The 22,920-nt window shown below is 44.7% G+C and overlaps 1 protein-coding gene and 2 long non-coding RNA genes across 4 annotated transcripts in view; 1 reads left to right on the top strand and 2 right to left on the bottom strand.

Annotated features, from left to right (window-relative positions):
- LOC308471700 overlaps positions 1 to 22,920 on the top strand; it is a 242,766-nt gene that overhangs the window by 131,660 nt on the left and 88,186 nt on the right. The window lies entirely within an intron of this gene.
- The window catches only part of LOC308471696, a 115,183-nt gene that overhangs the window by 42,332 nt on the left and 49,931 nt on the right, over positions 1 to 22,920 (bottom strand). The window lies entirely within an intron of this gene.
- The window catches only part of SHQ1 (SHQ1, H/ACA ribonucleoprotein assembly factor), a 54,650-nt gene continuing 40,383 nt past the window's right edge, over positions 8,654 to 22,920 (bottom strand). For both annotated transcript variants that reach the window (XM_080995747.1, XM_080995748.1), the window contains exon 12: positions 8,654 to 9,978. In XM_080995747.1, the coding sequence (XP_080851873.1) occupies positions 9,309 to 9,978 (670 nt within the window). In that variant the 3' untranslated portion in view covers positions 8,654 to 9,308. The remainder of the gene's footprint in view (positions 9,979 to 22,920) is intronic.

Below are 22,920 nucleotides of genomic sequence, written 5' to 3'. Positions count from 1 at the left end.
TTCCCCAGATGTATCTGCCAAGGTACATCTGAATGCACCTGAGAAAAGCAGCAGGTAAGTAACGCTCTCCCACCCTTTGCTGAAGAATCCCGCACCCCACAACAAAGCATCAAGTCTCAAAAACCCTATTAAAACCCCTGGTTTTATTTCAACGCTGCCATTGTATCCCGGCTGTGCTAATTCAATATGCTTCAATATGCTGTAAATATGCTCAAAGAGAAAAGCTGACTTCCTCCTTCTTCTTCTGCTGGTAAAGCCCTCGCTGGAGGGACTTCCCCTTCCCGCCGGCACCTGTGCTGGATTCTATCCTCTCGCCTGGCCTCAGAGCCCACCCTCTTCCAGCTCTGCAGGAACAGATGGAACAATCATTGCACTCATTCCACAGTTTGCCCCCCTGCTGCTGCCTGTAAGCCTTCTGCAGTTGTAATACACATAATTAGGCAAGTCAATGGCCAGTGCAGCAGATTAGAGGGCGGAGCTGCAGCCAGCAAAGCAGGCAGGCCAATTTATCTACTGTAGTGAATGGGACAGTTTCCTCTCAAATTACTGGGGGGGAGGGGGGAGTGTGGACAGGAGGCAGAAACCAATTATGCCACTCTTAAGCAGGGGCAGGAGGGTGTCTTTCTCCAGCCTTGGCCACTGCCAAGGAAATATTTAAGAGTGGAATTTATGGGATTAGTTCCTCGCTTGGCTCACCGGTGATTTATGCTTACAAGTCCCATTAACATTTATGACTCACTCACTGGAACCGTCTTGCTGCTCCTGCGTAATTAGATGGCACGTTGTTCCGTCTTATCCCGGTTTCAGGTTGAACTGCACAGCTCCTGCCTTCCTGGGGCAACATCAGCCTTACCAGGAAGGCTACGTCTTGGAGTTAATGCACGCGCAAGAATTGCAGCATCAAGAGCAGTGGCTTGCTTGGCTGAAACACAATGGCCCAGAACACACAAAAGGGCAGCCTGACATCCTCTCAAATGCAGTGCTTTTCAATATTCCATGGTTCAGTGCTTCTCAATGGGGTTCACACGTCCAGACACTGGTGTCACAGGCTGTGACACCAGCCAGGAGATGATGGGAATAGCTGGATCTGACAGAGGAAGAGGAGGAGGAGGACCATGGGACTGGAGGTGGGGAAAGTTCAGGCAGTGATGGCGAATAGGGCTATGCCCCACTGATGCCAGACGTTCTGGCGAGGGAGGAGTTGGTTGAGTCAGTCCCTACCCCACCTCCAGAGAACGAACTCCGAGGAGTAGCCGAAGAGCTGGCTGGCCAATCAGTGGAGCCAGCTGAACTGGGGATGGAGGGGTGGGATCAGGTCCCATTGCCAAGGACACACCTGTGCCAGCGCAAACCAACCCAGAACTCCCCCCCCCCCCAAATCCCCACAGAAGTGCTTGCTTGCAAGCTCAGTCTTCTTGCCAAGTATCCTAGAATTCTGCTTATGGACTTTTGAGCCATGTACCCTCTATTCTGAGCTGATGCTGAGACTGTGTGCTGACTTCTTAATAATTTTATAACAATACGTTTATTATTTGGGCCCCACCCATCTGATTGGGCTGCCCCTGGCACTTTGAGCTCTTGGTGTTTCCTGGAGTCCAAGTGTAGAAGCCGGGACAGCCAAGGCCTTGAGCTGTAAATCATTGGATGATGGTACACCCATCTCCTTTTCTGCACGGCTGCAATTTTGCTGCTGCTGTGAATGCGTCTCTCCTTTCTTTCTGCAAAGCTGTGAAACCTACAGTCCTGGAGGGTCCGGGGGTCAATGTCTATACAGCAAGACAGACAAGAGCAATATTAAATAATAGATCATAATATACTAGGCTAAAATTGGTGAAGTGGGTGAATGGTGCTAGGAAAGAAATCCAAAGCTCAGTAGGGCTTCCACAGAGCAGAGTGCGTTCTATGATGCACTGTGAAATTCCAAAGGTTCAGGCTGTGATGCTTTCCTGCTTCCAGTGTCCATCTCTGTGCCCCAACAAAAATATAAGCACCCATCCACAGCAGGTGTACACACACACACACACACACACACACACACAAATATATGGGCGAGAGGTTTTGAAGCTTTGCAGATCTCTTATTCTCTCTCCCAGCCCCAGTTCCTATGGCCATGAGAACTCTGTGGGAGAATAAAAATGTGGGGCGAGTATTGTGGTTGTGAAAAGGTGTTTTCCTAAAATCAGGGACATGCACTCGGGACTAGGGAAATGAGGAAAGTAGAAAGCAATCAGCTTCTTTCAGATAGCAGAGAATTGGGGTTGGGTTGGGGAGAAGCATGCTCAGTATTCTGGAAACTACATTAGCTGAAGGTCATATAAATAGTGGTGTTTTTGCATAGCTCCAATACGAGCACAAAGGATGCTTGGCAGAAATGTCAGTCCTGTAATATTAGAATTTCCTGTTTTGGAGGTGCCATGACAAAACTGCAAGTCACTCTCTCACATTTTGAAATGGAAGCTGCCTGGAAGTCCAGCACCCACCTAAGATAGGCCGTTGTCTGAAATGGAGCCCAGATGGTACATAGCCCCTTGCTAATGTCTTAAATGTTTTACAGACACCAGGTCCTGACTTCACCTACTCTCCTCTCATGGGGCCACTTGCTGAGTGCCAGAGCAGATTCTGATCAGTTTCTTGTTAGATTTGTGTCTTGCCTCTTCTTTCCTACTGTGACTAAAGGCTTCGCTTATAATGGCTGAATTTAACTGAATGCTCACATGGATGTGCAAATGGCATAAAAATGACATTTTAATATTTTAACGTTTCAATATTTTAATGTTGTGTTTTAATTTTGTTTTTAAGTTGTAATCATTCAACTTGTTTTTATTAGTGCTTGTAAGCTGCTCTGAGCCCGGCCTTGGCTGGGGAGGACGGGGTATAAATAAAAATTATTATTATTATAAAAATATATGTTACTGCAGGTTACTGCCTGCAGTATGATGGTTACTGCCATCATGTGACACAGTATTACCCTTAAGGTCTTCCCCTGGCACCAACAATTATTATTATTTATTGAATAGCATTGAATACCGCCCTATACCCAGAGGTCTTAACAAAGCCTCTGAGTCCTCTTGCACACTGCTGACTGGTTGTGAGATGGTGAACGTGGCTACCCTTTCCTCCCTGGAAAAGTACATAGAGCTGAAGCTGGGAGTTACAAGAGCGACTCTCTTCCCCCACTTCAGCTCTATATGTTTTTCAAGGCCCATATTAATACTAGTGGATCCAATTTTTACCTACATCCCCTGCAAAAGCAACATGTGCATGCTTTCTTTCTGTCTCTGGGGGGGGGGGGGTCCAGGAGAGGAGAGTAGTACCAGAGGAGATCATATCTGCAGTACTTGCTCAAAAATCCAAAGGTGCCCAAAGGCCTGTGTTGGTGACTGCAAAACTGAAAGACAAGCTTTCAACATAGTGTGAGATTTCAAACAATGAGCAGTGGCTTTTTAAAAAAATTAGGCATCCACTGGTGTCTGAGGCTTAAACAGTCATTACCATCATATTTTCTAGCTATTGGTTGGAATGGGCAGAAAGGGCAAAAAATGTTTGTTGCACGTTGACTCTCACAAGCTTCTGGGCTCCTCTAGATACATCTTACGGGGGCTTAGGTTAATTTCTCCTGCTTAAGAGTAGTACAACCTACAGGTTAGTTAACTTTAGATTATTACAGACATTTAAGTTTTTACAATAGCCCCTGACCTATGCATAGTAAGGTTTAATGAGCTTATAATATACCGTACTACAAATCCCAGACAGCCCAAAGAAAAACTTGATGTGAATATCCCAACTCAGTCAAGTTCCAAAATAAATTTTGAACATTGCTTTATACCAAGTAAGACCATTGATCCATCTAGGATTGAAACTGGGACCTTCTGACTGCAAAGCAGATGTTCTCCCTCTGAACTATGGCCCCTAACCACCCAGGCACAGCACTGGCTCTCTGACCACTGAATTATCAGCTGAATTCTATGAACCATGAGGGGAGATCTGCTTGTCCAATGTGGGATTTTCTGTCTCCTCCTTCCTACTGCAGCCTCCTCAAAGCTGCTTCCTAGGGTTTTGGAATCCCTCCAGAACTTCGCCGGATGGAGCACAGGCAGTTGCCACTGGGTGATTTGGGGAGAAATGGTCAGAAATCAGATTGTTGGATCCAAATCATTCAAAGAACTGCAACAATTCTAAGAAAGAGCTACTGTCAACCACAGCAACCCAGTGCAACACAAAAGTACTTCCCCATGTTATTCCATGGAGCACTCCCAACCCTGCATGATGTGGGTGGGGAAACAGTCTAGGGCATGGATAGGCAAACTAAGGCCTGGGGACCTGATCCAGCCCAATCGCCTTCTAAATCTGGCCCACGGACGGTCTGGGAATCAGCGTGTTTTTCCATGAGTAGAATATGTGCTTTTATTTAAGATGAATCTCTGGGTTATTTGTGGGGCATAGGAATTTGTTCACCCCCCCCCCATATAGTCCAGCCCACCACATGGTCTGAGGGTCAGTGGACCAGCCCACAGCTGAAAAAGTTTGCTGACCCCTGGTCTAGGGTGCTCACACGCACATTGTTTCCATGCATATGTGGAGAGGAAGCAAGCACCCCACAACATCCACATGTGAAGTTTGAAAAGGGTAGTCTATGCATGTTTCAGACAGTGTGCCAAAGGTGTATACTATTTTGCAGACACATAACCCAAACTTTTCCTGGTGCAAATTCCTTTTCCTTCTGACAGCAAAGCATCCAGCTAATGACACAATTCCACATTCGTTCCACTCTCCTGTCTTATCTTTTCGCTGCTCTAGAGAGCCTTCTGCCTTATCTCAGAAACAAATGGCGTCCAGGACAGCTTTAAGCAGCAGAGCCATTTATCTGCCTGACATGTGTTTCCCTGTTTGTTTTCTCTAGCCTTGAGACACCAGCTTTGACAATATTTAGCTGTGTCAACTGTGGCAGGCTGCTGAGCCCACTCATTCCAGAGGTATGAATCAAGTTCTTTGGTACATTCATCATATACTGGAGTAAATAGAGGCTCATCAGTGCTTCCTTCATCTGATATGAAATGAACTCTACATATCTTTCAGGGAGAGGAGTCAAAGGTGGGAAGTTGTCTTTTTTAAAATAAAAGATAAAGCTTTGGCCAATCTACAGCATTACCCTTCAAGAGTTACCATGCAGAGAACTTTTCTCAGTTCTGTCATGAACACACTGAGCACATTTAGTGAAAAACCTGTTATGATAATAATAATTAAAAAAAAATTTATTATTTATACCCTGCCCATCTGGCTCAGTTTCCCCAGCCACTCTGGGCGGCTCCCAATCAAGTGTTAAAAACAGTACAGCATTAAATATTAAAAACTTCCCTGAACAGGGCTTCAGATGTCTTTTAAAGATAGGATAGCTGCTTATTTCCTTCACATCTGAAGGGAGGGGGTTCCACAGGGTGGGTGCCACTACCGAGAAGGCCCTCTGTCTGGTTCGGTGTAACCTCACTTCTCGCAATGAGGGAACCACCAGAAGGCCCTCGGCACTGGATCTCAGTGTCCGGGCTGAACGATGGAGGTGGAGATGCTCCTTCAGGTATACATGTTGATTAACATGTTGATAATCAGAATACTGAAAACAAGTGTTCTGTTGATCCCCTTCATGGATCACTGCCTTGCCATGGTGAAGGGGCTTGAATAATTCAGAGAAGCTATGAGCTATGCCGTGCAGGGCCACCCAAGATGGACAGGTCATAGTGGAGAGTTTTGACCAAATGTGATCCACCTGGAGCAGGAACCGGCAAGCCACTCCAGTATCCCTGCCAAGAAAACTCCATGGACAAAGGCAACGACAGTGTTCTCGGAGCTACAAACATGAGTTTGACCAAACTGCAGGAGGCAGTGGAAGACAGGAGTGCCTGGCGTGCTCTGGTCCATGGGGTCACGAAGAGTCAGACAAGACTAAACGACTAAACAACAACAAATCAGAATACTGAAAATAAGTGTTCTGTTTACATTGTGTCACACTGATATACAGATGCTAAGATATCGTCCTTTTGAGGATTCATTAATTTGATCCTTTCGGGGACTTCCTGTTCAGTCTGACCAATTTTTTTTCTATTTTCTGCTCAGATCAAGCAGGTATGTGAACTAATTATGTGAATCAGCTAACATGTACACAGATCACCAACCAGGGCTAAGACAAACTGTACCATTTTTTTTGCTTCAGGTAGATGATTGACAGTTTACAACATTCAAGTCAGGCAAGGAATGGGAAACCTCCAATTAAAATTAACCCACAGCATTCTGAAGTGGCTAACCACACTCCCCGAAAGTTTTTTTTTAATGCAAATTGGAAAACATTCATTTATTTAAATGTTTATTTGGTCACCTCATCACTTAGGTTTGGGGTAAAGAGCTATGAAATAAAGAATGGTATCAACCATCAGTTAGCATTTATTAACATGAGGCAAAAGCCCTAACCACTGACTTAACCTGGGCTCCTAAACAACATCTCAAAGAGAAAAGCTCTTGCAATGTTTGCAAAAGATGCTGAGGTTCTGAAAAGCCTTCAGTTGGACAGAGTTCCAAGTAAAGGAAAAACCTCTCCAAATAAGCTTTGCTGTTAGAATATGGACAGCATGGTTAAAATAGGTCCAGTTACTGTAACAGGACACACAGAAGGCGGACACTTTCCATAAGTAACGGAACAGAGCAGCTTCACACTTCAAACACAGGTTGCAGCAGAGCTGGCTTCTTCACAAAGCAGAATGAAGAGGAGATGCGTCAGGAAGACACAGGTTTAGGTGCGTGCATCCTCCTTCAAAGTTTACAAGTTTTACTAAGGTAAACAACAGAGGAACATACTGTAATGCGTCAGCTATAGAAAGCATGCAGCTGTCCGAAGTGTATATATGAATTTGAGTACCTGAATGGATATGATTTATCTATCGTAGGAGAAGTGATCTAAAATAGCACTATCCCTCCCTCACGAAGCAAAGCATGGGGAATGACAGTGTGAGGAAGATGCGTGAGGGGGACCCTTTTCATTTAACCAATTTATACACCGCTTACGAGTGCAAATACAAAAGTGCAACAGCTTTCAAGTGCGACAGTTAAAGCACTGGGAGAGAGGGTGGCTGGCTGACCATAAAATAATAATAATAAAAAAAATACAGATGACTGAACTCAAAACACATCTGCAATAGAATACTGTAGCCACCGTTTTGGAAACAGTTGGGCCTTTTCCCTTGTTGGCTTTGGCTGGTGAAAGCACCACAGCCAACCTTGCTTGTTCATTTGGTAGTATAAAGATGGCTGAACAGAACAGGGGCTATAGCAGGGCAGGAACAGATATCTGCAAGATTAGAATGCCGGGAACAAAAAGATCAGGAACACAGACTTCCCAATGGTGGAGGGAGGAGGCAAATGTGAGGCAGTGACTTCTAGCTGCTGGTGGGGTGTAGCGAGGCATTTCCTCTTTCTTAACAACGTCAGAAGGTTGAAACACATGCTACAGGCATCCTGTGAGTGCCACTGAAAGCTGCATCCCCACACTGAGGTTCCTCCCTTTCCTCTCACAACATTTAGAAACACTTGGCTGTGTTGTAACATCACCACAGTCTTGTCCTGCTTCACATAGTTGGCTGCCACCAACAGGGGCAGGAGGAATGCGTGCAATGATTCACGGCACAGGGTTACATGCTGGTCATTGTTGTGGGGGAACACACCTGACAGTGGGTGCCATTTTCAGAGGCACCCTTATGTCACGCATCACCCAGGCTGAATTGAAGGGTATCACTGCACACTAGTTCTTGCATTCCATGTATTCCCAACACTTAAAGGGGAAGCGGGATTTTATCTCCGCTTACTGAAATTTCCTGAGCGTTTGGTGGGCAGGGCAGAGAGAAGAAAAGGCGGAGAGCTCAAGCTCCAACTCTGCCAGAATGAAGCTAGAATGGAGTAACCTACACAGGAGGCAAGACAATGCTTTGGACAGAATAAAGAGATTGCTTTCACAAACACAGAAGCTGTCAGTTCTCAGAGAGAAACAGAGCTGTTCTGAGAACAGAACAGGCAGGCACCCTTCCCCAGCTGGCAGCCACAAAACAGAAGTGCAAGTGTGAAGAATGGGACACTATAAACTTTTGCAATATAGGTTTCTTTGGAGCGCTGCAGTGTTGGGATGTATGAATCATATACACAGACACATACTTCTTTTCAAATCTGTACAACAAATCAAGCATGTGAAAATGTGCTGGCATAAGTCTGGAGAATTTATTCTGCCTCTGCCCACCACAGTGGCAACATATTGTCAAAGAAAGGAATTCAGTGGAATTCGGGATGCCGAGTTCAAGAGATGTGCATTCCATTCGGACAGGGATGCAGAAGACACATACAGCTCTGCCTACAGTTAGTTAATGAAGCTTAGCTACCCAAGAGCGAAGCAAGAGGGTAAGTTGGTAGTTCAGGCAAAAGTCTAAAAGGCAGAAAAACACAATATATACTCAGCTCTGTCGTTGAACTGTGGTGCATCTTTTGGTGAGCCACTGTTAAGAGTTGCAGCTAAAAAGAATGTTTTGTTCCTTTTGGACCAGCACCAACCACTAAACCCACCTTTCCTCCATCCCAATCACGTATTAGCAGCGCAGCTGGAGTACAGATAACCTGAAATCAGTTGTTCATACTTAAAAGGTTAAATATATTCTGACCATGTACATGTTCAAAAAAGAAAGAAAAAACACCATACACAGCCATGTATCGCAGATTGATTTTTTAAAAAAAACAAAAGATGAGAGCAATCCTATGCACTCTTACCTGGCAATAAGTCCCAAAAAGTTGTGAGAAAGTACAGGATCAGGCAGCACTGGCATTGACGATATCGCACATGCAACTACTACGGAAGCACATCTTATTAGATGCGAGTGCCTGTGATGACCAAGCCTACTGCTAGTTGCTGTACAATGGACACTTCAAAATGGTTAAATTGAAATAAGGAGGACAGTAATATCCCGAGTGGAAAATTTAGGAGCTAGGAAACCATGATAATGAAATACAACATTTAAATATAGATTTGATCTATAAGCAATCTGCAGAATACAAATCAGAAAGCTTCATTGATGTTTGATCATACCTTTTGTAATACTACTAACCTTGAATGATGCCACTTCAAAACTAACTCCAGAGACTAGGCAGTCTTGTTTTATTTGCATGCATCACTGGTATTTGACAGAGGAATATTTGCTGAAGTGGCCTTTGGTTGTTAAAATGAACCACAACAGCTAGCGCTGCAAAAACCCACAACCCCCGTAGCCCACCCCGTCCACATTTCCTTAAGAAGCTTCATTTGTGCTGCCAAGAAGCAGAAGAGCGCTGGGCTTTGGAGTCACCTCTAAGAAATGTCTGTTTCCATTACAATCCGGCGAAAGTCCTTGAGGCTGAGCCGTGCAGCCTGTTCCTGTCTCTTCTGAAGTGCTGCTGCTGCTGCCGCCGCCACTTGCAGAAGGCGAACCTTCAGGCTGCTCCGTAAGCCTAATTGCCGCCTGCATTTGCTTCCCTAATTCCTCTATCAGTTTCCCGGGAACAGATGTAGATTGCAAAGGAGCCTTTGATTTTTCATTACTAGCATCTAGCGTCAAAGTGCCTATGTCTCGCCTTAATCCATTACAGTCAATAAGCAGGGCTGTCCTCTCCTCTTGGAGTGTGCTTTGTAAAGGATTTATTTCCCCATCTTCGCTGGCTGAGGACTCTTGTTCATCTGAATCGGAGTCTCCTGTCTCATATGATGAAGTGCTGCTTGAGTCTTCAGAGTCACTCGCAGCGGCTCCTTCGGAGGGAGGCAGCTGCGGCTTGGAGACGTCTGTGCCAGCAGCTTTTAACTCCTTTTCTTCCTCTTGCACGAGAAGCGCCGCTGCTTCCAGCTCGTCAAGCTCGAAACCTAATTTGGCCTTGCTCAGCTCTGCTTTCCGCACGCATTCGGCAAGGGCTGCCAACTTCTTTGACCTTTAGAAGGAGGAGAGAGAAAGAGAGAGAGAGCGCATACATTTTGGTTACACTCTGTGCGGCTGACAGATACAAAGATTATCAAAACCAACAAACCTCAATGATGACAAAACTGTAACTGGGGTTGCCCAAATTCCCAGAACATGCAGAAACTCACTACGCATTCCATTTAACTCTTTCCAGACCCTCAGCACCACATTATGAAAGAACAATTCTATCTGAAGATTTGATTAGCTGATATCCCTCAAGTCATTGGGACAACATGTAGCTGTACATCTCTCTAGCCTAGAGTAAAGTGCAAAAGTTATGTCAAAAGATGGAACAGAAGGAAATAGCAGAAGGAAGTAATCTTCTCTTTAAGTTGAGTTCCTACCACTATCAAAACTGGTATCGAGCCTAATACCATACGGGGGGGGGGCACACTTTTAATCTGCAAGTGTGTATGTCGCTAATGACTAGGGCTTGGAAACAAATATCTGTGGGCTCTATTTTTAATTGGATAGGAAAATGTGTCCCATACCTTCTCGTGCTTGTATTACACTGGTCAACAACCAATTTGTTGTCTGCGTTTTTTCAGTTGATTTAGGACGAATCTGATGCGCTGAATCAAAAAATCACATCGGTTTTGCTCAATCAGGTCAAGTTTTTGAGCTATGGCCACATGTCTTTTTTTACGTTTTTGTTCACATGTACTCTTGTGTGGAGCATTTTAGAAGAAGTTGGTGGGGGTAAAATGCCATGTCGAATAATTGTTTTGATTGGAAATGATTATTTTAATGACAAGAAGTATTCAGGTCCGATAGTTCTGGGTGATTATGTCGAAAAGGGATCAGTTTGAAGTCATAAAACCTCGAAATCTTCCATAAATTGGTGCGGCAAAGCATAAAGTTGGGGGATCAAAACTAAGTTCATGGGGCAGCCGTCCCACGAAGTATCCTGATCTTCAATCAGCACGTCGTCCTGTAGCTCATTGTGATGAAATTCCAGTGCCTATCTTCGGAGAACTTCCTGACATTAGTGACGAAGATGCCTCCAGTGTTGAAGGACATGAAGAAGAAGTGGTTCTTGAAGATGATGCTCCACGTCCATTTTCCCCAAAGGAGTTGAATGATCTAGTTCGCGACCTCAGCTTGTCAAAGGACTCTGCCGAACTGTTGGCATCGAGATTGAAGGAAAAAAACCTCCTCTCTGACAGTGCTCGCATCAGCTTCTTCTGCAACAGGCATCAAGAGTACCTCCGTTTTTCTCGGAAGAGAAGGACTTGGTGTACTGTGCAGGTATTGCACAGCTTCTGCTCAAGCTTGGAGTGCCACAGTAAGAACCCAAAGATTGGAGATTGGTCATTGACAGCAGCAAGCGATCACTGAAATGTGTTCTGCTACACAACGGCAACCAGTTTGCCTCTATACCCCTGGCTCACTCGAGTACACTGAAGGAGAACTATGAAGCGGTGAAGTATGCGCTGGAGAAAATTGGTTATGATCAGCATAAGTGGTTTATTTGTGTTGACCTGAAGATGGTGAACTTTTTGTTGGGACAACAGTCTGGCTTCACCAAGTACCCATGTTTTCTGTGCATGTGGGATAGTAGGGACCGTGCTCAGCATTACACGAAGAAGGACTGGCCTGTGTGGGAGGAATTGGTGCCTTGCAAAGAAAGGAACGTCATCAACGACCCTCTGGTGGACAGAGACAGAATACTCTTCCCACCGCTGCACATCAAGCTCGGCTTAATCAAGCAGTTCACCAAGGCTCTGGACAAGGATGGTGACTGCTTCACTTACTTGTGCCAGGCTTTTCCAGGATTGACCATGGAGAAGTTGAAAGCTGGCATCTTTGACGGTCCTCAGATCCGTCAGCTCATCAGAGATCCAGAGTTCGGAAACTCAATGAACGAAGTGGAACTGGAAGCGTGGAAGGCATTTGTTCTGGTAGTGAAGAACTTTCTTGGCAACAATAAGGCCAGAAACTACGCAGAACTTGTCAACAACATGCTGACTGCTTTCAGAAACCTGAGCTGCAACATGAGTGTCAAGATGCACTACCTATTTTCACATATGGACTGGTTTCTTGAGAACCTGGGTTCAATGAGTGACGAGCAGGGGGAGAGATTCCATCAGGACATGAAAGAGATGGAGACCAGGTATCAGGGTTGCTGGGACGCAGTCATGATGGCTGACTACTGTTGGACTCTGAAGAGAGACCTCCCTGCCACTGAGCATTCCAGGAGTTCCAAGAAACGGAAGTTCAAGCCCTGAAGTTTGAAAAATGGTGAAGCAACATGCAATTTACGTGTACTTACCTTTATCAATGCCCACCATTCAGTTTACAGTAAACCTGACCTGATGGAGAGAAACGGGTGCCATTTCCTGATTCAGCAGTGCAAAAATACCCTAAATCAGTTGTAGAAATCTAGACAACATTCAAAAAGTAAAAAATTGTTGCCCAGTGTTATCTATACGAGAAAGATGACAACCTGGTCTCTTTTTACCACCACCGCCTATGATAGGATAAGGCAACCCGGTCAAGTTCTGTGGTAAACCTCATGCAAATAAATCACAATAAGCAATAATTTGTACAGCCTGGTGAATGGTTTTGTTCCCCTCGGTTAGGAGTTTGCAAAAGGGGGAGTCTGAAAGGTAAATTCTCACTGCTCCAATAGGCTGCATTTGACACAGCAAGTTTCAAAGGTTGCAACGGAATCTCAACTATACGCTCCGAGACACCATAAGGTAACAGATGTTGGTGTTTACATAACTTGTTGTTAATGAATCAAACAGTAACTCAAGAAATGGTAATAAATATTACAAGAACACTTTCATTGCAATAGCGCTACTGAACTGTCCGAAGCCACTAATATGGGAAGTCTCCAAAGCCACTAATAAGAGTTAATACTGTTAAATTAAGAATTAGGAGCTGCCTGCCCACCTCTATGGACACAGTGATTAGCATCCTTTTCAGTGCGCAGATCCGTGGCATGAAACAAGTGCATGTTTGTGTGGGATGAGCTGTGTGTGTAAGAAAGCGGGACAATGTGTCAGAACACTTTAACCCTGCGCCACAAACGGAGGACGCTTTGTTTCATTTGACTTTTTAAAAAAAGAAAAAAGAATGATGGGGATTAGTTTAAACAAATTAATGGCTTCAATAAGCATTTAATGATGGCACAGTAACTAATCTGTAACACTTGAATTAAGGGATCCTTACTGCTATGCTTGCATGTGTTATTTCCTTTTAACAGAGAAGGGTGCTCTCTATGCTGGCTGAGTGCTTTTCAATACCTTTACAGAGGTCAAACGGAGCAAAACTGAGCTGCAATTTTGGCCTTCGCAGAATGCAACTATCCGCTTTCCGCAGAACCGGAGCTGTGCTCATTCAGTTACAGTCTTCCCCATCTCACAGCAGAGCATCTCTCCAGGGTCTCAGACACTAGTTTGTCTCTGCTTTGCTACCTGAGATTCTGTAACTCAAAGCACCAGGAGCTGAACCTAGGACCTTTTGGATGTGCTCTGCTGCTGAGTTACAACCTTGCCTTTAATAGCCTTATAATTGGGGTTGAGCTAAAACGTTCTCCTGGAACCTTAAAAAAAAAAGGGGGGGGGGAGATGTTGCTTTGCTTCTTGGAATGGAAGCAATTTGGGAAAGGGTTAGAGCATATATTTTTTAAGGCAACTGCTTGTCCCCATCTTTACCACACACTTTAAAATAAAATTCCTATAGGGGATTTTTTTTTTTTTTTAAGGCATGCACTGTATGTTATACTGAGTAATTATCCCCCCTGGGAACTAGAATATAAAGATCTTTAAAATCATTCAGCTGAGAGAACAAGCACTTTAACTTTCGCCTCACAGGAGTTGTGTATTACATTATCAGCTGCTCGCTCTGGTGTCATTGTGTCATGCCTCGCAGGTTAGCAGGGTTTGGCAGAGGAAATGAAACCCAGTCAGTTACGGCAGGATTTATAGCAGACCTGCTGTTGCAGGAAGTGGTGAAAAGTTGATTGATAGCCTGAGACAAAGCTCTACTGCAAAAAAAACCAAAAAAACAGGATGCATGCCTGCTATTTATACCTGGCTTCCCTTTCTTCCTCTCTCCCTCCTTGATCCATATTTCATACAACTCTGTTGCTTTGTTGTTCTCTTCATTGTGTAAAAAGAAAAGAGGGGGAGCCTTCTAGGAAAGGATATATTTTTGGCATTCTAGCAAAGCGGCAGACTTCCACATTTATAATTCCCAGGAGAGGTGACGTCTCCTAATTATTGCCCCATAGCAAAGTTATTTAAAAAAATCAAAACCCTCACAGCAGAAATATAACAGATGCCTTTGCCAACCTGCTGCCCTCCAGATGTTTTGGAATGCAACTCTCAGTAACATCTTGAAGACACTTGGCTGGTGAAGGCCATCCTCAAAGCCACAAGGAGTACAACCCAAATCCTTTAAATCACAGGCACTTTGGCATATTTGGGCAAAGCACCTGCTTTTGGAGACAGTTGGAACCACATGTGCATGAGGCTGTCGATAATCGGTCTTCCTCAAAGCAGGAGGCATTCAGGCAAAATGATAGCTCAGTCGGTAGAGGAGCAGATTCTTAAACCTCAAGGTCATGAGTTCGAGTTGCACATTGGGCAAAAGATTCCTTCATTGCAGGGGGTTGGACTAGATGGCCCTTGTGGTCCCTTCCAACTCTATGATTCTACGACCTTTTAGCACTGTGGTTTAAAGTAGCTGTGTTTTAGTAGCTGTACGCCTTCTTTCTTCACAATTTGGAGAGACAGTGCCATCTGTTCATATGTTATGGGAGGCACAGGCTGCATCTAGCTTGTCAAGCCACTTCTATTGGTTCACAACCCTCAAAAAAATCAGGCAGCTCATCCCTGCTTTTCCTGGCAAAGGCACCTGCAAGAAAGTCTTGGTGCTCAGATGGGCAGGGTATAAAATAAAAATAAAAATAATTATTAAACAGGGACAGAGCCTTCCTGTTGCCTGAGCACTAAGGCCTTCTTCCAATGGTGTCATGCCAGAGGGAGAAGACGTGCCTTTGCAAGGTGAAGTGGACAGCTTTCCTTTCCATCCCAGTCCTGGGCTGGGAGGAGAGGTTCCTCTGCTGATCAGCAACAGAATGGAGAGGCTGTCTGAATATATGTGCGTGTGTGTGCGTGTTACTATTCTTTATTGGATTTCCTAACCACCCTTCACCATAAGGTCCCAGGGCAGGTTACAACGATATAAAAATACAGACCCTGTATCAGTTAAAACAATGTACAATCTGAAGAATAGGGCGGATCCTTAAATATCTCTCTCAGGTGTCAAAGGACAGGGCAAAGAGGTATGATGAAAGCTATACAATGAAGATGCTAGACACACCTGTGAGGACGAAATTCCACAGCTTGGGGGCTTCATCAGAGGGTGCCCTCTCCAGGGACACCATGCCCCAAAGCTCTGAGGATGATGGAACTACCAAGAGGGATCTCTTGACACCTGAGAGGAACTGTAGGGAAGGAGATAGTCTTCCAGATATTTGGGGCCTAAGCTGTTTAGGGCTTTAGGGGGACATAGGACCTTCAAATCAGGCCTGGAAGCAGACTGTCAACCAATGTAGCCATTTTAAAACAGGGATTGCATGAGTTATAAAATGAACCCTGCCCAGTACCCCTGCTGCACTTTGGACCAGTTAAAGTTTCCGAGTCATAGTTAAGGGCAGGTCCCATGAAGAGCATGTTAAAATAGTCCAGTCTGGAACTTACTTGAGCATGGAGTGCAAAGGCCAAGTAATTTTACTGCAAAAGGGGGTGTAAGCTGCTCAACTAGCTGGAGCTGAAAACAGACATCTCTAGCAACTAAGGCCACACCTGTGCCTCCACTGACAATGTTAGAGCCACACGATGAAAGCGTACTCTCTGTGCATGGCTTGTTTGTGTGGAGAGTATGCATGTGCATGCTCTGGCCATGCCACCACTGGCATGTGGTTTTGAAAAGATTGACCAATCCTCAATGTGGCCCTCTGGCCTAAAAAGGGTGGCCATGCCTGTTGCAGGGGCAATAAACCTTGTGGTACATTCCCATTTACCATCACTTAATTCTTCAGCCCACTCTCTGATCCAAGCAATGCAAACCTTGGACCATCTTGCCATGGTCCAGCACTACGGGAATGAATCCTGCATCTGCACACTCTGCTGCTCCGCTTAATTATTTTGTGACCCCCACATTGGCAAATTATCGTTTGTGCTTCGCCTGCAAACTAGGAGTGACTAATTAAGCTGAGCACACAAGGAATGGTGGTAGCCTGCTTGCACAGAGCTTGTCGTCCGGGAGCACCAAACCACTGCTTGGCGTTATGTGTTAATCCACCCACTGTGTCCAAGACAAGAAACCTTCTGTTCAAATAGGAGCTTAGGCGTAAATCTAAGGGAAAGAAATCCAATCTGTATGCACCAGAAACACCGAACACACCACTGACAGAGTAGCTCTCAGATGATGCAACTTGGGCATCGAAGTGGGAGAGGGTGCAAACCCTGGCGTGCGCAAAGAAACCACAGAGCAACACCCACACATTTCAAAGGCAAGCAGTCATGTTATCAGAATGAATATTACATGTGTTTGGCTACCAGCCAGATCGGCAAGCTTCAGAACTCCAAAGCGTTAGAGCAGTTCACAGCCCTGGCTTCCAGCCAGGCACACAAATTACTCACTCAAAAAAGGACGCTGGCATTTGTTTTCAAAGATATGGAAGTCATTCCTTGTCTCCCAACTGGGCTGAAGGAGATAGTTCCGAGGCCGCATTTGAAGCAGAGATGCATCATGCAGCCTACGCAAAAAAAAAGCCAGCGTTTCTCATCGCACAAGAATCCCCTACAAGGATCCCTTTCCCTGCAAGCGAAACTTCTGCCGTTTAAAAAAGAATAAAAGCGCAACTACAGAGCCAAGTGGCTGGAGTAAACATTCTGACAAAGGCAGTTAGACATTGTCAAGAACTGTTCTTTAGGCTGCAGTCCCTGGAAAGAAGAATCCTTGTCAGAACAAGCTTCTTGACGTTCTGGGAGTTTCTTGATGTCGGGCATGCTTTCCAGCAAATGCGTTCCCCAGGCAAGCGGTTGCCAAAGAAAAAGTTCCCCTGTTCCGGTTTCATGGTACCTGTTTTTCTAAAGCTTCAGTGAAAACAGTCACCCGCAGTGACAGCGGGAGCGTTCGTCCCCTTACGGGCAAATCTTCAGCTCTAATTGTACCACTGCTGCTTTTCTCTCTCACACCCATACCAAACTTTTAACTTCTTGCTTAAAAGGGTTCATATCCTGCTCCCACTGGCATCTGCACTCTCAGTTTCGGCTTCTCCCCCCACCCCACCCCCGGTCTACTAGTTAGCTGCTCCCTCTGGAGAGATCTTCCCTCTGCCGTAACTCTTCCCACAATCCTCCTCTGTGCCCCCCCATCTATCCCTTTTGAATAAGATTAGAAATTTTCTCAAGATAAGCAGTTCTGCCTCCCCCCCCCCCCCATGATTTAATTGCTCTCTCCACAGAGAAGTACAAACAACCAAACTCCCTTTGAGAAACAAACACTTACAGCTTGGAAATGCTTTAAGTCTGTTCACCAATTAACAGAATATTGCTATATTCTGGGGTGGGGGAAGGCTTTAGGACAGGCATCCCCAACCTGCGGCCCTCCAGTTGTTTTGGCCTACAACTCCCATGATCCCTAGCTAACAGGACCAGTGGTCTGGGATGATGGGAATTGTAGTCCAAAACATCTGGAGGGCCAAAGGTTGGAGATACTTGCTTTAGGACAACAAGCTCTTATGTTGGCATCCATTAAGATACTGTAAATTCACAGAAAGGGGTGGTTGTAGCTGGGGGTGGGGTGGAAGAGACACACTGATATTTTACAAAAAGTAGGTGGTAATAAAGAAACCTAAGTCTTGTTCAATTATCTCCTGTGTCAGAAGATGTCATGACCCTGATTCCTGGTCTTCAGGGGATGAGGACTCTCAGAAACACCCCCCCCCCATGAGCCATTTGTGTCTGAGCCTTGGTCTGAGGATACAGCACTGCCATCCTTAGAACTGGAGGACTGCATCACAGGATAATCATCATCACAGGAGACCCAGTGAGACCAGAGTCTCCCTTGTTCTGTTAGTGAGTGATGGAGCTAGCTGGGGTCCTTTAATTGAAAGGGCACCTTCCTGGGGGACTGGGGCTTACAGCAGGGATGCTGCTACTGCAGCAGCAATGGCTATATAGAGCTCAGTCTGTTTGGTACATGCTGAAGCAACATCAGATTTCTGCTCTCCCGTAGCTCAGCCTGGACCCTACCCTGCCTTCAGCCCAAGCCAGAGTCGTATACCCAGCCAAAGCCTGACCTGCTCACTTCCAACAGAAACCATCTTAAGTCTCCTATAAACGTGTTCCACTTCCTCTGGATTGTGGAAAATATAGTTCAAAAAAGTTTGTTGCGCACTGCTAACTTTCCCTGCTTAGTATCTCACCCAACAGCTGGAAAACCAAGTTACTCATCATCTTTGCAAAGGGGCAAATCTATCTTGATCTATCATGAAAGGGAGACCTCCATAGGGGGCTCCAGTGGAAGTTCATGTTATTGGTAACATATAATTCTGCCTCTTGAAATTGCTGGCTTTTTGAGAGAATGGGCTAGTCCAACTGCGTAGAGAATTACTAACTTCAGTACCGCTGCAAAAATCAGGTCTTCCCTTCCTTAAGAGAACCTCCCAGGACACAGAAGTGTTGAATAACTATCACCTAGTGGCTAATATCACCTTCATGGTCTCATACAGGAAGTGTGTGGGGGGGTGTATTCCCCAGCTCTGCTAACCAAGGACAATTTTAACTAGAAATCCCCAGAATGGAACCTTGGACTTTCTATATGCAAAGTACATGCTCTGTCATTCAGCTGCAGCCACTCCAAGGCTCTGCCAAAGCTGGCAGAGATCAGTTTCACAGGAATCACCAATATAGCCTTTTTGTGTTGTTACTGCACACCCGCCCCCACCCCAGCCTATTTCCTTTAAGTAAAGAGACTGCGTAGCATGATAAACCAAGTGTCAGGAATATACTTGCCAACTTAGAAGGAAAGCTTATTAGCCCTTGTGATCTTTGCCAAAGGAGCCAAGCACAGTGGAAGCACTTCCCAAGAGACAGAAGAAAAAAGGCGAGAAGATGGGAAGTGAGAACGTGACCCTGGGCAGTTTAGCTAATGTGTATGTGTGTGTGTGTGTGTGTGTGTGTGTGTGTGTGAGAGAGAGAGAGAGAGAGAGAGAGAGAGAGAGATACCTATAAAGCAAAACATAGGTAAACGTGCCCTGAAGTTTCAAAGCTCTTTTGATAAGCATTTAATTTAGGAAGATTAAAGTCACTCATTTTAATTCTCCCGTGTGATTAATTGAGCCTTGCGATTACATTAAGGTGTGCTTGTACAGTAAGTACATTTGTAGTAATGATAGCTTATTATTATGCCAAGAGTGATCCTACATAAACAAGCATAATAAGGCTTTTTCAAAGTGTTGTGCATGGTAATTATCAGTTGTCGTAGTGCCAACTGCTTAAGGAAAATGTTTAATTGCAAGCTAAATTGATCGTATGCATGTTTTCATTTAACACACAGCTTCGGGGAACAGACAAAGCAAGGGAGGCCGCATCTCAGAAGTTGCCCACACACCTGGAGTGACAACTGATAGGGAATGCTACATTCCTTTGCTGGCGGGCCCAGTAGTTACCCTGCTTTCTTTCTGTTGTTTCTGCTAAATTTTGTCCAAGACGTTCTTAATCCCCCATGATTTGCATAGTCTTTGAACATCAGGTGGCAAAACAATTTAGTGCCTCTTCTTATTTTATACAATCCCAGCACAGCTCATCTAAAGAGGCAGGACAGATTTTGATCTAACATTTTTCACTGCACAGTGGTGTTTGGGAAGGATGCCTGTGAAGAAGTGCAAGTGCAAATAATGATGTCACAATGCAGATATATGCGCAGGTAACATTTTCCATTTGCTACCATTCCAAAACTGGGGGGGGGGGGGGGGCATGAAAAAGTATCATGTTTGAATCTGCCTATACAGAAAGATAACTTTGTATTATATACTGGTTCATTGCCTTGATTTCTGTAGGAGTTTTTTTTTTTTAAATTATTATTTTTTAAGTGTAGCTTAAGACAGGAGTCAGCAAGGTTTATCTTGCCTGGGCTGGATCAGTCCCGAGGAGATCCCTCTGTGGGCCGGTTCACGTGCATGCATGAGCGTGCCCGCCCACGATTTTTTGTGTCTGCCCGTGGAAGCGAGCCCCCACACCGCGCTGCGCCGGTTTAGCACAGCATGCAAGCAGGCAGCTCGGTTTGGGGGCGGCTCGGGGGCCAGTCAAACGACCTCCGCGGGCCACTTCCAGCCCATGGGCCTTAGGTTGCTGACCCCTGGTCTAAGAGCTTTCTATCAGCTAGGTTTATTGCTTGGTAAAAACATAACTCCTTTTTTATTTTTTATAATGCATATTAAGGAATTCTCAGCATCCTTTTGAGTATGAGCATCCTAGCTGATGGTTAAAACTTGCACATACAGATCAGAGACACAACCTTGCATTCAACGATGGGTTGTGCAAATCCTACCAAAGTGAAATTTCCTTACAAAACTAATCACGGGAATGCAACATCATGGCAACCCTGGTACTTAGGAAGGTTTCTTATGCACATATATCACGCCTAATCTGCAAAGTTTGTGTGTGTGTGTGTGTGTGTGTGTGTGTGTAGGCAACTTCTGCTGATATCATGCACTGATTTAACTGCACACAACAATATATATTGTAAGATCCAAGTAACATACCACTGAAAGACAACTATTCAATTCATTTTCCATTGTAGTTAAACATCTTGGCAGGATTCACCTACAGAGCAAAAGATGCCTATTACTGTACCCTGCTGAATTGCAGGCATGGCTGAGGCCAAGATTCTAAACACTCTAACTCACCTTCCAACTAAATTGGCTTCTAAGGTCACTTGCAAAATGGATATAACTTAATCCAAGAGTATCCAGTCTCCATGCTGGAGTTGGAAGATACCCTTTGGAGATTCACTGTACTGGGGCTGTGTAGGTGGAGGAGAGAACGGGGAGAGATTTTGCTGTCTTTAGCAGAATGTGCATCATCTCTGTGAATAAAAAAAGCCTTAGTCCAAAAAGTACGTAAACTCTTCAAAACTCTCAGACCAACAAACACTATTCCCTTTCAATGTATACCAGGGGTAGCATGCATTCGCATACAAAATGACAACACACTGTGGTCATCTGTACAGCACACTGGTTTTACAAGGAAGTGTTATTTAATTTCTATGTACCCTGCAGGTGACCAGCCAAGGAGTTCCTGCATTAGCAAGAGAGGGAAGGTTGGTATGCTGAACTGTAGGGTGTGTCTGATCACTTTGCTTCTCCATTAACTACTCTGCCAAAAAAGACTTAACAGCTTTTAGCAGAACAAAAGGTTGGAAAGTGACCCATCAGAATAGCAGAGCTGGATGCTGAAAATCCAGCATAATTGCTTCACCTACAAAGAGAAAGCTGGCTAGTCAGATTATTTTGCGCACACAGTGAAGGATGTCAGAAGAATAAATCTACCTGGAATCTGGCCTGCTTACCACCTGGGTGCAAAGATCATGCTTGCTCAATATTTCTGGATGTGCCTGCAAGTCCTCTGCCTTCTCGGGTTTTAATGCTGTTGCATCAGCATCTTGCTGCCCTCTCACAATTTAAACCAGCCTTCCTCAACCTGGTGCTCTCCTGAACTTTTTGGACCACAACTCCCATCAAACACATTATTACAGAGGCACCCCTTTCTCTTTCAAAACTGAGAGTTGCCATTGTTAAAGGCTTCCCTAGTGTTTTCGTAAACTTCTGCGAAGATATTTAGGATGGTTTGGAGGTCATCCTCTCAGCTTGCACACACTACGTTGTCATCAGGATACTGAAGCTCTATGACAGAAGTTATGGTAACCTTACTCTTTGCTTTCAGCCTGCTCAGATTGAAGAGCTTTCCATCTGTTCGATATATGATTTCTACCCCAGTAGGGATTTTCCCTTCGACAAAGTGTAGGATCATGGCAATGAAAATAATGAATAGAATTGGGGCAATAACACAACCCTGTTTAACACCTGATCCCACTGTGAATGGTTCACTTTGAGAGCCATTGTTATCTGCAATTGTTGCTGTCATATGGAGAACCGTGCTAAGAGGAAGGCACGCTTGGCAAATCCACATCGTGATCAACTCCTGCCTGGAAACCAATGTCCCCACTGTGGAAGGATGTGTGGATCCAGAATTGGCCTCCACCGTCATTTACGGACTCATTGTTAAAACCGTGTTTATGGAAGACAATCTTACTTGGCTACGAGTGATTGCCAAAGAGAGTGTTTTCAGATCTCAAGGAAGGGGAAATCTCTCTTGTTGGAACAAGTAAAGAGCTACCAATGATAAAAAATAATAATATTAAAGCTCATTTTTACATCCAGACAGAGCCAAAGTGTTCATTTCTGCACTAAAGTTCTAAAACATTTAAGTGGTGATGGAGTTAAGACCACACACCTTGGAAATAAAAATTTCTATATAATTTAGGGGCAGTAATTGCAGACAGATGACAAGGACCGACATCAATTTAACTACAGAAGGCGCAGAACTAAAATACATGAAAAGCTCAATTATGCTTCAATAAAATATAGACGATACCACAGATGGAGTGTTGAAGCAGCCCCTCTCATCCAGGAGCGGCCAGGGTCAACAACATAACAGATAATGAAACAGAAAATTCAGCCACTTTTTAAAGGGAAGAACTCCATAAATGAACCAACAGAACCATTTTATGAGCAGCACTTGAAAGACAAAAATGCTTTACAATTGAGTATTTAACTGCGTTCCGACACACACACACACACACACACACACACACACAGAGAGAGAGA

Source organism: Podarcis pityusensis, assembly GCF_964106645.2.
Source record: "Podarcis pityusensis genome assembly, chromosome: 2".
Lineage (NCBI taxonomy): Eukaryota > Metazoa > Chordata > Lepidosauria > Squamata > Lacertidae > Podarcis > Podarcis pityusensis.
The sequence above is the reverse complement of the archived record's forward strand: the minus strand, read 5'-3'. Positions and strand labels throughout refer to the sequence as shown.